We start from the raw sequence: 14,239 nt of genomic DNA on the forward strand, positions 1-14,239 counted from the left end.
CATCGCCCGTGGGCGTTTAGAGTGAGAGAACTGCAACCTTGATCCATAACAGTGACTCTTCTGTCCCTTATCAGGCCTCCTCCCGAGTTGTGGAATACATGATGTGGGAATATGGCCTACCCTGCCTGCCCGAGTCTCGATTGTGATATGTGAGGTACTCGACGTGCCGACTCACTGTGAGAGATATTGGATCCACAGACTTCATGCTCTCGACCATTTCAAAATCATGCTTCTCTGATTCTCCTACGCTGCCGGGAGTGCTAAGGGTGTATCGTGCACCCATACCCGGACGTTGCAGGCCCCTAGGCCTCCTCGAGATGAGCAAGTGCATCGATGCTGGCCAAGACATTGTCATATTGGAGGCTGTCCCTTTTCCTCATCAAACAATTGCTAAGGGTGCTTCGTACCCATGCCGAGGTGGATTATATGACGGAGGATTCGCGCCAAGTGGCCTTGCGGACGTCGTAGGGTTTAACGCAGGGATCATTGGCCCAACCCTCGTGTGGAGGTGTCAAGATGCAACCCGAGTCTGTTTTTGAGGGACGTTGCGAACTTTCCGCAATTCGAGAGCGCAATCGTGGTCCACAGGAATCACACCGAATCGGTCCCAGTCCCGTATAGCTCGAAGGTCATGAGAGATGCCACTCAGTGACTACACCGATATGAAACCCGGTGCTGAAACTGCCTCACGTACCACATGTCATTACTATCGCAGCTAGATTCGTGGCTACACCTTAGCGGTTGAGAACTTCGAGATGAGGGGACTTTGATGGATCCGTCTGTATCAGGAGACAACGAGAGTGACGACATTGAGCTCAATCGTACGCCCGCCGACATTGAATAGAGGCGATCGAAACAGCGATTCTCGAAATATGTTTACTCAACATCGTCGAGGCGTGTACGAGACATGCTGCCAAGACTTTTCTCACTTACAGGTCAAACGGGCGAGCGAATCATGAAGAATGACGAGCCTACTACTGTAAGGGATCAAGCTGGACGGGAGTTTCCAGCGCCACGAGACGCAAGTGCAAGTTACGATTCAAGCCAATTTTATCGGCACACATCCAAGAAGGGGCAGACGACAGCAATGTCAGGAGATCATTGGATTCTCAAGACATAAGAGATAATCACGATTGACGCTATCGCAAGCCCTGCCAAGTTAGGCCTCCCATGTGTATATGTGCGGAACAGTTGAACTAATGATCGGGATGTGGCCGTGGTGACGGCCGTCGTCTCGGCCGATCCGGGCTAAATACAGGCGGCTCTAACCTCGTCTGGGCCAAGGATGCGAGCTACACCCTGCGATGAATCGCCCTGGTCGCCTTCGCCTAAGCGTGTGAGACTTGACACCGGCCTGCGGGTATGTAGGGAGAGATGAAGGCTAAAGTCTAGACTCTAGAGCCTAAACTAACGGTGGGTTAGGAGGAGGCTTGCAGGGCTTGTGGGTTCGGTTAGGAAACTGGCAGTTTCCGAAATGAAAAAGCTTGGTATTCGGTAGTGTTGGTGGGTGGCGTTCGGCATGCAGATGCATATGAACGGGAAGCGGATGGCGTTTTCGAGAAGTTGGTGAACCTATCATGGAAGTTTCAAGCGGCTGCAGCACAGAAACAAGTTGTCTCCTCGGTAGATGATCATGGCTAGGGCCGAATGCAACCGTCCATCCTATTTGGGATTTGGGAATGGCAGCTATTGGTCGCGCTACGAATGCACTAGTTAGTGCCATGGAATGCTTGATGAATTGCCCATATGAGTTAAGACTTGGCGTTGATATTGAGGTCAACTGCGTACATATAGGGAAGACTACAATTGAGAAATAAACCACTGTATGAAGATTGACAGCGACAGACTCGAGTGTTGCGATACGATGAGGATCATGGTGCTTTAGTGAAGTGCTAGTGCAGTACTGTACTATACTGTACTGACATTACTGCTAGACCTGAAGGGGATACGGTAACCCTAACCACCTAGCTGGGGATCAGTAGATCATTTTGACTTTACCTGCCCTAGGAAGCAAATCAGGTTGTTGGTGCACAGTACCCTTGAAAGTTGTAAAGTGAAAAGCCCCGACAACCCTCCATGTTGATGGCATGTTAGTGGCCAGCAATCCCACCGAGCTGAGCTGCAGTCTGCAGAATTGAACTGGTGATGATCCATGTTGAAACGCTCAGCTCCAATTGGTCATATAACGGCGGAGGTTGACCGTGGAAAGTGGATTTAAGCTCATGAAAAAAACGTGCAGTAACCGGCTTGGTATATCACGCGACGGCTGTAGCAGGTACGTATCTATAGACTGGATGAATGAAGTGTCTTGCAAGATGCAGATGCAGATGCAGAAATCGAGATCACGATACCTTGACAATGGAACTTCGCCTAAAACGCCACCATTTTTTACGGTTACGTACGTTGAGTTTTACGACCATGGTCGAGAGAAACAAGACCCTGTTTGACCCTTGGAACCTGATGTCATAGACTGTGGCTTGAAGCTCGGATGAAATTCCAGGAACAGTGATTCGTGACATGACTGAAGAAGGAAAAAAACGAGATAAAAATATCTGGGTGGTCCGACATTGATCGGGGTGGGCGTCTATTAGTGAGGTCATCACCAGAATCTGTCTCGTCTCGTTCCTCCCACAAACAACAAACAGTTTAGTTACCAAGTTGTGGAAATTTCACAAGCTGTTGAAGATTAACCAAAACTGACCCATCCTGTGGGGTCGTCTCATCGTGTGTCAGACCGTTGTGACCTAACTAGTGATCTTCCATATCTTAAACTCCTCAACTGGAATTGGGTATCCGTATATCGTACCAGGGGTCAAGAAGGGATACCGCATGTGCATGGCATGAATAGGTCATCAAGTACCAAAGTACCTTCCTTAGTGGCCTCACTCTACCGATGAAGAGGCTGTCAACTTTTGACACCAAAGCTTCTGCCGCTCACACCAGGAACAAGCAAAAGATCGAACGGATTCGAGACCAAAAAGCATGCGAAATTGACTTCCGAACCTACCCGGAAAAAGCCTAGAACATACCCAGCATGCAGGGAACTCGATCATCCAATCAAATGAAACGAACCCCAAGTCTTGTAAACGGCTTCCATCTGCCGGGAACTTGAAGACTAAAAGAAACACACGAGGCGTACTTGACAAGTTAAGTTCCTGTTCGCCATGCACATCAAACAAACGGTCCGGCATGCCGATGCCGATATCGATACAGATCAGCTACAGCTCCAACAGCTACAGCTACAGCTATACTTACACTTACAGCTACAACCAGGTCAATATCTGACCTCGGGTTGAGGCTCTTGGTGGAGGAAGGCTTATACGCATATCCCAATTCCCATCATTATCACCGTTGCAGTAGATACCCTATTGTATTGCTGTACTGTCACTGATCTAACCACCAACCCCTGCAACTCTCCCGCTGGGCTGGGTCGAGGTTCGATCCCGACTCTACCACTACACCCAATCCTATCCCACTTCGCTTCATGATAGAATATCATGTCGTCCAGTTTGCCAGTCCTGGCTCCCCGACTTCCGGGCTGTCCGCCACCGGTGGATGACAGGACTTACACGAAAGAGCACTCCGAGGACGAGTGGGAGTCTATGCGCGAAATCATCAAGAAATTATACATCAAAGACAATAGAAAGCTCAACGAGACTATGGCCATACTGCAAGCTCGATATGGTTTCGCAGCAACGTGAGTGGGTTACAAAGCCCTCCCCATCGACACCCCCTTAACGAAAGACCCGAGAGGTGGAAAGGAAAGCTGATTCGTGGTTCAAAGAGAACAGATGTTCAAGAAGCGTCTAAAGAAATGGAACTTGAGAAAACGAACATATCGAAAGGGTCAAACAAATTTTACAGCCCCAACCCCTGTAACAGAGGTAGATGCCGAGGGGGATGCAGACGCGGATGCGGATGTGGAAATGGAAATGGAAATGGAAACAAGAGCAGTAACAGAGGAAACAGAGACTCCCATCGAATATTCTGGTGCAAGCACCGTCGACGATCAAGGTTCATCTTCATCATCAACATCACCAGAAGAACTCCCAGACCAGGATGACACAAACATGGCCATGGCCCTGGTTCAACCATCAAATACAGGGCCCTATGCCAACCTCGAGCAAATCCTCGGCAGCGTCTTCAACTGGAGCCAGTCCAAGCTAGAATTCCTCCCCAGCATCTCAGACCCCATGTCCGCCTACCTAGCAAATCCAAACTCGCCCCCTATTCAGGACAGCCGCACAATGTACCGGATTTTCGAGCTTGTTTTCGATCTTTGGTATCACGGCAAGGGCGACTTGGCGGGGATGGCTGCACGACGAGGGTTCTACGTGCTTGAGTTCGTCCTAAGCGAGGATCATCCCGACCTAATCTGGCACGTACTAGACACGATCTTCGACATGGTAGACAGGGGGCATCTGCAGCTCTTGGGTCTTTTCCTAGATCACGCCACGGTACTTGCGAAACGACAACTCCCCGCCCAGCATCCCCTCCTTCTCATTCTCCAGCAATTACGGGATTGCGATTACCATTCAGATGAGGGGCGAAGTTACTTGTGCCACTTACTACGCCAAGCATGGCTACGGAACGTCGATCTCCTGGGCCAACACATCGAAACCTCAGATGCACATCGGCTTTGGCTTTACGAACAACTGATATGGGATGGGAGGACGCGCCTACGCAAGGGAAGTGATCTGAGGAAACGGCAGGAAGCTATGTACCAAGCCCTGGAGAGACTGTCACAAGCGCAAACCCAGACGTCAAATGCGATCGATGCGGATAGACTACGAGTCGAAGCACTGCGACTAGAATTCACACAAATGGACGTCGGCGACAAAGTCAAGGCTGAAGAGCTCGCCACCAACTTACTCGACATCACCAGATCCGACACGGGACCCAGGTCCAACGATCGATTCCACGCATACGCATGCAAGATGCTGGCTCGAGTGCAGGAAGAGAAGAGTGATTGGACTATGGCCGAACGAAACCTACAACATGCCATCTCTAAGAGAGAGTCAGCACATGGCGGCGACAATAACTTGCGCGTCATTCGCGACATGTGGGTTCTGGCGGCACATTACCAGAAGGCTGGGCGGTTGGATGATGCAAACGCCATTACGAACGATGCATTGTCGAGAGCGCAGAAGTTCTTGAGTCAGGGAATGGAATGAAGCATTTGTCATACACGAAGCCACCGAAGGAATTTACACCAATGTAACACAATACACGATTTGGGGGTGTTTGTTGGCTGATATGGCGCGGCACGGATATAACCGGAAACAATTGAGTCTTGGTTTAACCTTTTTACAACTTCAAGACGTTAAACTTCTTTTTCTTTCTTCCTTATTTTTGTACTTCTTAAAGGGGGAAAAGCATAGCGGTGCTGGGGAAAGGGGATCTTTACCATCTTCCTTTGAGAAGATCATTGGTTGGAGTTCTAGTTTGAGATACCCAACGTTTAGACATGAAATGCAGTTACTTGATTGGTTCGCCACACTTCCGGTCACGCACCGCCACAATGACGTTGACACTCCCGCTTCTGGGTGAGGGACACCTTCGAGGACCTTGATTCAGCTACGTCTCTTTACTCTGCACCAGAAACAAACCTACTCTACTGTACCTACCTACCAACTTGCAACTTGGCATCTCCATCCACAAAGAAAATCCTAGAACTTTCGTTCGCTACAAGCCCCTCAGATCTTCTTGTCGTTGCAACCTATTCCCCATCACACTAATCCATCATGACTACTGGAGCTCCCCCAAACTACTGCAAGTTTCCATGATAACCCCACTACATGTGAATGCGACAGCTAATTAAGCTTTCCATCAGATGCTATTCTCGAGGTTTCTGAAACTGCGAGCACCCAGCAGATTCGAGATGCTTACAAGCGGTATGTCACTGCTCACATATCACTTACACCAACGACATGACTAACATATATCTCCAGTGCCGCTTTAAAGACGCACCCAGACCGTGTCGCAAATGACTCCCCAGAGCGAGCTGAGAGGACTCGCAAGTTCCAGCTCGTAAACGACGCTTACTTCACCCTCTCCGAGCCCACGCGCCGTCGCGAGTACGATGCCCAGCGCAATCTCTTCAACACCAGCACCCCCTCAGATCCCTTCGAAGACTTCTCTGAGACCGAAACTGAGGGCGGCGCTGCACCACGCCAGAGCCCGTACTCATGGGCATGGAACTTCTTCACCAACCAAGCCACGGGAGGCCAAGCCCCTCCTCAGGACCGTGAGCAGACCGAAAATGCGCAGTTCAGCGACGTCTTTGAGGAGATGATGCGCGAAGAAGGCATGGCCGAAGGAAGGGATAACCACCCTACTGGCAGATTCTGGAGCATGTTGGGCGGTGCTAGTGGCGGCGCCCTAGGCTTCATTGTTGCCAACGTGCCAGGTCTTGTAGCGGGTGCCGTTGCAGGAAACAGACTGGGCGCTGTGCGCGACGCCAAGGGAAAGAGTGTATACTCTGTATTCCAAGAGCTTCCTCAGGATGACAAGTCAAGACTGCTTAGCCAGTTGGCTGCCAAGGTGTTCAGCCACGCTGTCGGTATTTGAGCTTGAAAAAGAATGGGGTATAGGTTAGGCTGGTTTCACGAGGCGCTTTGGGAGTTGGTTTGCTTTCGAACAAGATATGGAATGGATTGAATGGGATGAAATGCGAGCGGGACATACCTAGGTAGCTTTTCAGAAATACAATTGCAGCTGTCGGTAATAAAGGCAGTGTACGTTTGGTCCGCATGGTCGTCGTTAGGGGTGGATATTCCAGATAGGCCTATACTGGTCCATGATGTTTTGACGATAACTTATAACCAAGACTCATCAAGGGTAACCTCGAGTCAGTAGCCTTCTTGGCTTGGAGTGATTTAACGACTCTAGAAACAACCTTGAATATTTAGTGAGATGATTCTTCAGAACTCTCGATACCGATCCAACATGTCCCATGTAATATGACTGAATATACTCTACTAGATTAGGACTGTCGCTAGTTGTTTCTAGACGCTGTATCACCCAAAGTATTTGAGTGTCCCGTCAACATCAAAGCGCTAGTGTCAAAGAGCTGGCTGTTACAACGACCTGAATGTCAGACACTCATATGGCAACAGTCACAATGCCAACGATTAGCCCGCCAGACGATTTGTCCAGAAGAGATCAACCTTCGGGCGAACTGACACATTGAGCGAGTTGTTGATCTTTACTTCGTTTCGAGGTTTTGTTGTGCTCAGTCGAGGACTGGATTCCATGAAAGATCAACTTGGAAGTGAGGTCCCAATGATGATATGTATGCTCTTTGGTTCCAATATGAACTTTTGTACACTGCTGTGACAACATATTTATCATGATATTTCAACACCATCAATTCATAGCCTTGAAGCGGCTGATTACCCTATAAACGCAAACCACTTCTAGTCCAATGCACCATCATGCGCCTCAAGTGCTCCGTAATAAAGTTCTTGACAAGCTTGTTAACACTGATGGAGAATGGTAGAGCGCCATGAAGAAATTCACATACATTTTTGTATGACCCAAACTTAAAATCTCGATAATTGCTTCCAGTGTCCAAGGTCCTTGGGTTCGACCGACATGCCAGACATTCTCAGTCTTGTAATCGATATTGTGGCCGCCCTTTGCACCAGTAGGATTACTCTGGTCGTCCAGTTACTATATAACCTATCTTCGGGGAGGAGGCTGGAATCCAGGAGGTGGGGGACCACCGGGGTTAAATCCGGGAGGAGGGAACTGAGCACCTCCGGGGAAGCCAGCTGGGGGAGGGAAGCCTCCAGGGAAACCTGGAGGAGGAGCTTGGAAATGGTTAGAGACTCTATGAGTGTATCGGGATCTGGTGAACTTACCACCACGACCACCAGGGCCAGGGAAGCCAGGAGCACCGCCAGGGAAACCGGGGAATCCAGGAGGGGGAGCACCACCAACACCAGCAGCAGGACCCTAGCAACTGTTAGCATCTGTTTAAAACTTTGAAGAGAATAGGGGTCGCATACAGCTAGAGAAGGAGGGGCAGCTCCTCGGCCAGCAGGACGGGCAACACCGGGACCGGCAGCCAGAGCAGAGGAGAGTCCACCAGGCGCGCTCTTTCCAAGTCGGGCACTGGGGTCGGCAGGAGGAGGCGACTCGACGGAGAGGGAGATGATATGAGCGCCTCGAACGATTGTGAGACCAAGAGTTCGCTTCTCCTCGGATTCGATGGTAGCGGAAGCTGAACCACTTGCGCCAGGAGCAGCGGGCTTGTTCTGCTTGCGCTTAACGCGTCGGAACTCTTCTGTGTCGGCGAGAACAAGGTTCATATGCTAGAGTCCAGTCAGCTTTGTGTTAATGATGATGATAGAGGAAGATGTTGTACCTTGTCGAAAGCAAGCATCTGACCGGTCATTGCTCGTCCATCGTTGAGAGTGACTCGCATGCGCCAGTTGATCTGTGTCGTCCAAGTCAGCTTTATTGATCCATCAAAGAGATACGACATCGACGTCGCATGCGCGTTCGGATATACGTACGTAACCGGCCTAGAAGAAAGAAGTGGTTAGCTATGGACAACAAGCAGTTTTTGAGACGCGTGAGAATTGGGAGAATAATCATACCATCTTTCCTTGTTTGTTCGACATATTGGCGGTGTTTTGCGAGAACTTGCTAGTGCAGTTGCTCAATGTTTCAAAAATTGGTGTTGTATCGCGGTGAGTTTACGCGCGATCGCAACAACCTTCAATGCCTGGAGCTCTGAAGGTGAGTTATGATGTCCAAAATTTGCGGAGCCTGATGCGGAAGGCTGAAAGGTACACCGACAATGTACCGATTTGGCGCTAGTCACATAGTGGAGTAGTTCGTACGAGCCCCACATCTCTCGCTTAAGGGCAGCCAAACCCTCCTCAAATATTTGAACACACCAAATTTCGAAACTGATCTTGCAACCTTTGCGGACTTTGACAACTTCATCACCAGGTCGACTAATAACAGCAGCCATGGCTTCCGAGAAGGCAAACAACCCCATGCGGGAGCTTAAGATTCAGAAGCTCGTTCTGAACATCTCCGTCGGAGAGTCTGGTGACAGACTTACTCGAGCCGCAAAGGTTCTTGAGCAGCTTTCTGGTCAAACCCCCGTCTACAGTAAGTTTTGCCCTGTTCTGAATATGACGATTCCATCTGACCCCTTGAAGGCAAGGCCCGTTACACCGTCCGAACTTTCGGTATCCGACGTAACGAAAAGATTGCTGTCCACGTCACCGTCCGAGGCCCCAAGGTAAATACACACAATATCAACAATTCGAAAAAGGCACGAGACTAACAAATCCAAGGCTGAGGAGATTCTCGAGCGTGGCCTCAAGGTCAAGGAGTACGAGCTCCGCAAGCGCAACTTCTCCGAGACCGGCAACTTCGGCTTCGGTATCAGCGAGCACATCGATCTCGGCATCAAGTACGACCCTTCCATTGGTATCTACGGCATGGACTTCTACTGCTGCATGACCCGACCTGGTGAGCGTGTCACCCGCCGTCGCCGAACAAAGACCAAGATCGGTGCCTCTCACCGCATCAAGCGTGACGAGACCGTCAAGTGGTTCAAGTCTCGCTTCGATGGTATCGTCCGATAAACGGTTGAAAACAAAATGGTTATTTGAATTTGCGGATTGGGTCACGGCGAAAATAAGGGGAAAACTCACATGGGGCATGTATTTTCTGTTGCCATTGTTGCATCAGCTCGACTCTTTTAGTCGAGCCACGGCCTGAGAGACCGACCGGCACCTTGCCGGCTTTCCGATATTCATTCTGAATGTGACAGCTGCCATCAATCGTCAGATCATTGGTACTTTGTCTACTTGGCCTCTCGTCTGTTTACGTCTACGTGAGACGTTATAAACATGTCCATTGGGACTTTGATGCATCACTCTTTGCATGTCTGGTGTTGCTCAATCGAGCAGCGTCACGACTTCCCACCTATGCGTGAAATCTGTGAATGTTGTAGCATGTTGCATAACTGTAGATGTTTTCCTGACCTGAGGGTTTACACAACCTTGACCAAATCTTGTCTTCTTGGATACTAGATTTGTTGCCGGTTTCTGGCCAGGCATATCATGTAACAGAAGCTGGCCGAGAAGAGCATTGGCAGAGATGGGTATCTGCTATAAGACACATCCTTTATCTGTTTGACTTGATTCATGTATCGCCAGCAGAGTATGAGACTTACGTCAATAAGTTTCGGGTCGCTTTAAAAGTTATCATCAAATAACCACGACCTGGGTTTATGGTTGTTGTATAGACTTCTCGTGAAGACAAGGTAACTCAACCATTGTCGTTCCCTTTTCTGAGACCTCGTATCTCGCTGCCAGAATATTTCAAGCTTGTCTTGTCTTCAAAGAGAGTCCAATGAATTGGACTCTCTTAAAGTCTGTGGAGCATATGGATTCAAATACGCACATCTCATTTGAATGTAAGAAAGAGGCCTGAGGTGTCGTCAGGGTGCCAGAAGAATTGGCCGTCGAAAGAATATGGGACGAAATAATTTATGCCATTAGAGCAGCTCTTAGACTACTTTATTTTAATGGCCTAAGCTGGAGAGGACATTTCTTCTGCCACCTATCTGGGTGTCAACGAGCCAGAGCAAACACAACCAGCTCATTTGAAAATCATTGTATTTTGTGTAATGGTCGACCGTAGTGGCTTAGAAGTAGCATCTGCACCAAATTCTGCACAGCTTCCAGTTTCGCGTAAATACTGGCCGTCATGCTCAGTATCACACTAGGTATAGACGATATATCAGCGTGAGCCACCATCAGCTGATCAAAGGTCAGTCAAAGATGGATTTCATGACGGGACCAATTGCGCCAGTGGAGAAACACCCCGGATTAATGGCATCTGATATCTCGGGGGACACGGGAGTCCGTCACCGGAAAGGAGTTTAAGACGGCAAGGCTACCAGGACGAAATTTAACAACTCGGTGGGATACAATTGAGCCGGGATATCCACGGAGCAAGGCTGAAGAGGAGGAAAGCCCTCGATCTTCAGCCACGGAAGCTTGCTATTGATCAATTGATGGGCGTAATAAAGTTGGCCTTGGTTAGCTTGTTTCTCCAGCGTTGGATTGCTGTGCTGTAGCTTGCCTGTAAGCCTGTAACCAACCTGTTCTCTGCTCCGTAGCCGGTCACCAGGCCAGCGTAAACCCCACCACGAAAATGAGAGCTTGCTGGATCAAAGCTGTTCTGGTATTGGCCCGCAGCTCCATTAGAATGTGCAGCCACAATTCTCAGGCATGAACTAATGTCCTGTACCCGGGTAATACCGATCATTCGGCGGTACGGGAGTTAGATGAGATGCAAGAAGTCGGCTAGTGACCACGAAAGAGGTTATTTGAGATCCAGGGTTTCAAGATCGGATCAATTGATACGCAAAGATGGCTGCAATACATAGATGTGATGTTTTAAAGCTTCGAGATTCCTCTCGATCTGGCATCATTGTCGGACGTCAGCTCGGTGGATGAAACTGAAAGCTCCGAAATATAGGCGGGAAGAGGCTAAGAAATTGTTAAGGCTACGTCGGAATATCCAGGCAAAAAGACGCAGTGAAGCCTTATTGGGCAGTCGGAGCAGCTAGCCCCACTTCATCCCTCAGACAGACTCTGCTCTCCATCACCATCCTCCTCAAAAATCTCCATTTGCTCTCCTGTAAAGGCAGCACCGCACTCCCCAATCTCCCCTCCTCCCAATTGCACCCGGCTGCAATTGCTCTCCTTTCAACTCCAAACCTCCCGTATACCTCTAATATGTTCCGGAACGCCCTTCGACAGTCGACGCGCGCCGTCGGCGCTGTCTCTGCTGCTGGCAGGGTCGCCGCGGTAAGTCAAAACGTGCTCTTCCGAGCCCCGAATCGACAATTCCATCGACCAGCGCCCCCCAACATCGTGCATCCATCGACAATTTACCCCACGAGCTCAATTGATTAGTTGGATTGCCTTTTCGACTTTGGATTCAGCTTTTTTGAGCTGTTTGGGGCCGCTGTCGCTGTCGACTTGTCGAGGACTTTTTCGGACTTCGGCTAACTTGTTTTTCACCACCAGCTCCGAAATGCCGCACCCGCCTCCATCAACGCCGCCCGATTCTACGCCTCCGATGCCAAGGCTACTCCCACCGAGGTCTCTTCCATCCTCGAGCAGCGAATCCGTGGTGTCCAGGAGGAGACCAACCTCGCTGAGACTGGCCGTGTTCTTTCCGTCGGGTATGTGGATCTCCACTGGGAGCAACCGGAGCAAGGCGAAGCTGGTGCACGATGACTTCAACCAACACCGCACCGCCTAACAGCCCGGATGTCCAGGATGAACTCAATTGGGAACTATTCAGTGCTGACTCTAAATTTACAGTGATGGTATCGCCCGTGTTCACGGCATGGCCAACGTTCAGGCTGAGGAGCTTGTCGAGTACGTACTCAGCGAATATGGAGCGGCTTTGTCATGCATCCATAGCTAACAAATCTCAGGTTCGCCTCCGGTGTCAAGGGAATGTGCATGAACCTCGAGGCCGGCCAGGTCGGTGTTGTGTTGTTCGGTTCCGATCGTCTCGTCAAGGAGGGTGAGACCGTCAAGCGTACCGGTGAGATTGTAAGTTATCATCAAGTACGACAATTCGCTACAGCTCAAGCTAATACACTTCCAAGGTTGACGTTCCCGTCGGCCCTGAGATGCTCGGCCGTGTCGTCGACGCTCTCGGTAACCCCATTGACGGCAAGGGTCCCATCAAGACCACCGAGAAGCGCCGTGCTCAGCTCAAGGCTCCCGGTATTCTGCCCCGAAAGTCCGTCAACGAGCCCGTCCAGACTGGTCTCAAGTCCATCGACGCCATGGTTCCCATCGGCCGTGGTCAGCGTGAGCTGATCATTGGTGATCGTCAGACCGGTAAGACTGCCGTTGGTCTTGACACCATCCTTAACCAGAAGCGATGGAACGATGGCAACGACGAGAAGAAGAAGCTCTACTGTATCTACGTTGCCGTCGGTCAGAAGCGATCTACCGTCGCCCAGTTCGTCAAGACCCTCGAGGAGAACGACGCCATGAAGTACTCCATCGTTGTCGCCGCCACCGCCTCTGAGGCCGCTCCTCTCCAGTACCTCGCTCCTTTCACCGGTGCCTCCATCGGTAAGTTCCTGATACAATTTCACAATTAAAACCTGCTAACCTAGATCCAGGTGAGTGGTTCCGTGATAATGGAAAACACTCTCTCGTCATCTTTGACGATCTTTCCAAGCAGGCCGTCGCTTACCGACAAATGTCTCTGCTTCTCCGACGTCCCCCTGGACGTGAGGCTTACCCCGGTGACGTTTTCTACCTCCACTCTCGTCTGCTCGAGCGTGCCGCCAAGATGAACGACAAGCTCGGTGGTGGTTCCATGACTGCCCTTCCCATCATTGAGACCCAGGGTGGTGATGTCTCTGCTTACATTCCCACCAACGTCATTTCCATCACTGATGGTCAGATCTTCCTCGAGGCCGAGCTGTTCTACAAGGGTATTCGACCTGCCATCAACGTCGGTCTTTCCGTCTCTCGTGTCGGTTCCGCTGCCCAGCTTAAGGCCATGAAGCAGGTCGCCGGTTCCCTGAAGCTTTTCTTGGCTCAGTACCGTGAGGTCGCTGCTTTCGCCCAGTTCGGTTCCGATTTGGATGCTGCTACCAAGCAGACCCTCAACCGTGGTGAGCGTCTTACCGAGCTCCTCAAGCAGAAGCAGTACAGCCCCATGGCCGTTACCGACATGGTTCCCCTTATCTTCGCTGGTGTCAACGGCTTGCTCGATACTATTCCTGTCGACAAGATCCTCAAGTGGGAGGCTGACTTCCTTGCTCACCTCAAGACCAACGAGACTGAGCTCCTTTCCACCATTGACAAGGAGGGTGCTATCTCTAAGGAGACAGAGGCTAAGCTCAAGGACGTTACCCAGTCTTTCGTCAAGAGCTTCCTCGGTTAAATATAATCAAAAGCAACTTGTGCGGAGAATAGCGGGGGCCTTTGGGGATGTCACTGTCTATATCGAATATCTATTGTCGTTTTTCTCTCTTGAGGCGGAGGGAACATGTCGAGGGGTCGCGCCTGGATGGAGCGACGGGAATGAGTTGAGGGAGATTCGCCCGTCGTATTGCCACTTGTAAAATAGAGCACAAAACTCAATGAATGCCCTCGATTCCTTTTGTTCTTGAACTACCTAATGAATATTGCGGTTTCACAATTTGTCCTGTGATTGT

General features: G+C 50.2%; 5 protein-coding genes across 5 annotated transcripts; 4 read left to right on the forward strand and 1 right to left on the reverse strand.

Moving 5' to 3' along the window:
- Positions 1 to 3,344: 3,344 nt before the first annotated feature.
- Positions 3,345 to 5,643, forward strand: B0J16DRAFT_19400 (Clr5 domain-containing protein). The gene is made up of 2 exons (XM_046122852.1): positions 3,345 to 3,697; positions 3,785 to 5,643. The coding sequence occupies exons 1-2, from the start codon at positions 3,498 to 3,500 to the stop codon at positions 5,172 to 5,174; spliced, it is 1,590 nt and encodes a 529-aa protein (XP_045989058.1). The 5' UTR covers positions 3,345 to 3,497; the 3' UTR covers positions 5,175 to 5,643.
- Positions 5,460 to 6,912, forward strand: B0J16DRAFT_19389 (DnaJ domain-containing protein). Its single transcript, XM_046122850.1, has 3 exons — positions 5,460 to 5,772; positions 5,834 to 5,894; positions 5,952 to 6,912. Exons 1-3 carry the CDS (start codon positions 5,745 to 5,747, stop codon positions 6,568 to 6,570), a joined length of 708 nt encoding a protein of 235 aa, XP_045989059.1. The 5' UTR covers positions 5,460 to 5,744; the 3' UTR covers positions 6,571 to 6,912.
- Positions 6,913 to 7,518: 606 nt separating this feature from the next.
- Positions 7,519 to 8,807, reverse strand: B0J16DRAFT_19472 (uncharacterized protein). Its single transcript, XM_046122861.1, has 6 exons — positions 8,607 to 8,807; positions 8,523 to 8,531; positions 8,372 to 8,443; positions 8,013 to 8,318; positions 7,866 to 7,959; positions 7,519 to 7,814 (listed from the first exon to the last, which is right to left on the reverse strand). Exons 1-6 carry the CDS (start codon positions 8,628 to 8,630, stop codon positions 7,684 to 7,686), a joined length of 636 nt encoding a protein of 211 aa, XP_045989060.1. The 5' UTR covers positions 8,631 to 8,807; the 3' UTR covers positions 7,519 to 7,683.
- A 29-nt stretch (positions 8,808 to 8,836) lies between these two features.
- B0J16DRAFT_19412 (ribosomal protein L5 domain-containing protein) lies at positions 8,837 to 9,784 on the forward strand. The gene is made up of 3 exons (XM_046122853.1): positions 8,837 to 9,129; positions 9,180 to 9,262; positions 9,318 to 9,784. Exons 1-3 carry the CDS (start codon positions 8,985 to 8,987, stop codon positions 9,609 to 9,611), a joined length of 522 nt encoding a protein of 173 aa, XP_045989061.1. The 5' UTR covers positions 8,837 to 8,984; the 3' UTR covers positions 9,612 to 9,784.
- A 1,872-nt stretch (positions 9,785 to 11,656) lies between these two features.
- On the forward strand, positions 11,657 to 14,220 carry B0J16DRAFT_328164 (P-loop containing nucleoside triphosphate hydrolase protein). The gene is made up of 6 exons (XM_046126196.1): positions 11,657 to 11,849; positions 12,072 to 12,229; positions 12,372 to 12,428; positions 12,488 to 12,608; positions 12,665 to 13,142; positions 13,193 to 14,220. The coding sequence occupies exons 1-6, from the start codon at positions 11,778 to 11,780 to the stop codon at positions 13,963 to 13,965; spliced, it is 1,659 nt and encodes a 552-aa protein (XP_045989062.1). The 5' UTR covers positions 11,657 to 11,777; the 3' UTR covers positions 13,966 to 14,220.
- The last annotated feature ends 19 nt before the right edge of the window (positions 14,221 to 14,239 follow it).

The sequence above is a fragment of the Fusarium flagelliforme genome (assembly GCF_020744385.1).
Source record: "Fusarium flagelliforme strain FIESC 12 MPI-CAGE-AA-0113 chromosome Unknown B0J16scaffold_1, whole genome shotgun sequence".
Taxonomy (NCBI): domain Eukaryota; kingdom Fungi; phylum Ascomycota; class Sordariomycetes; order Hypocreales; family Nectriaceae; genus Fusarium; species Fusarium flagelliforme.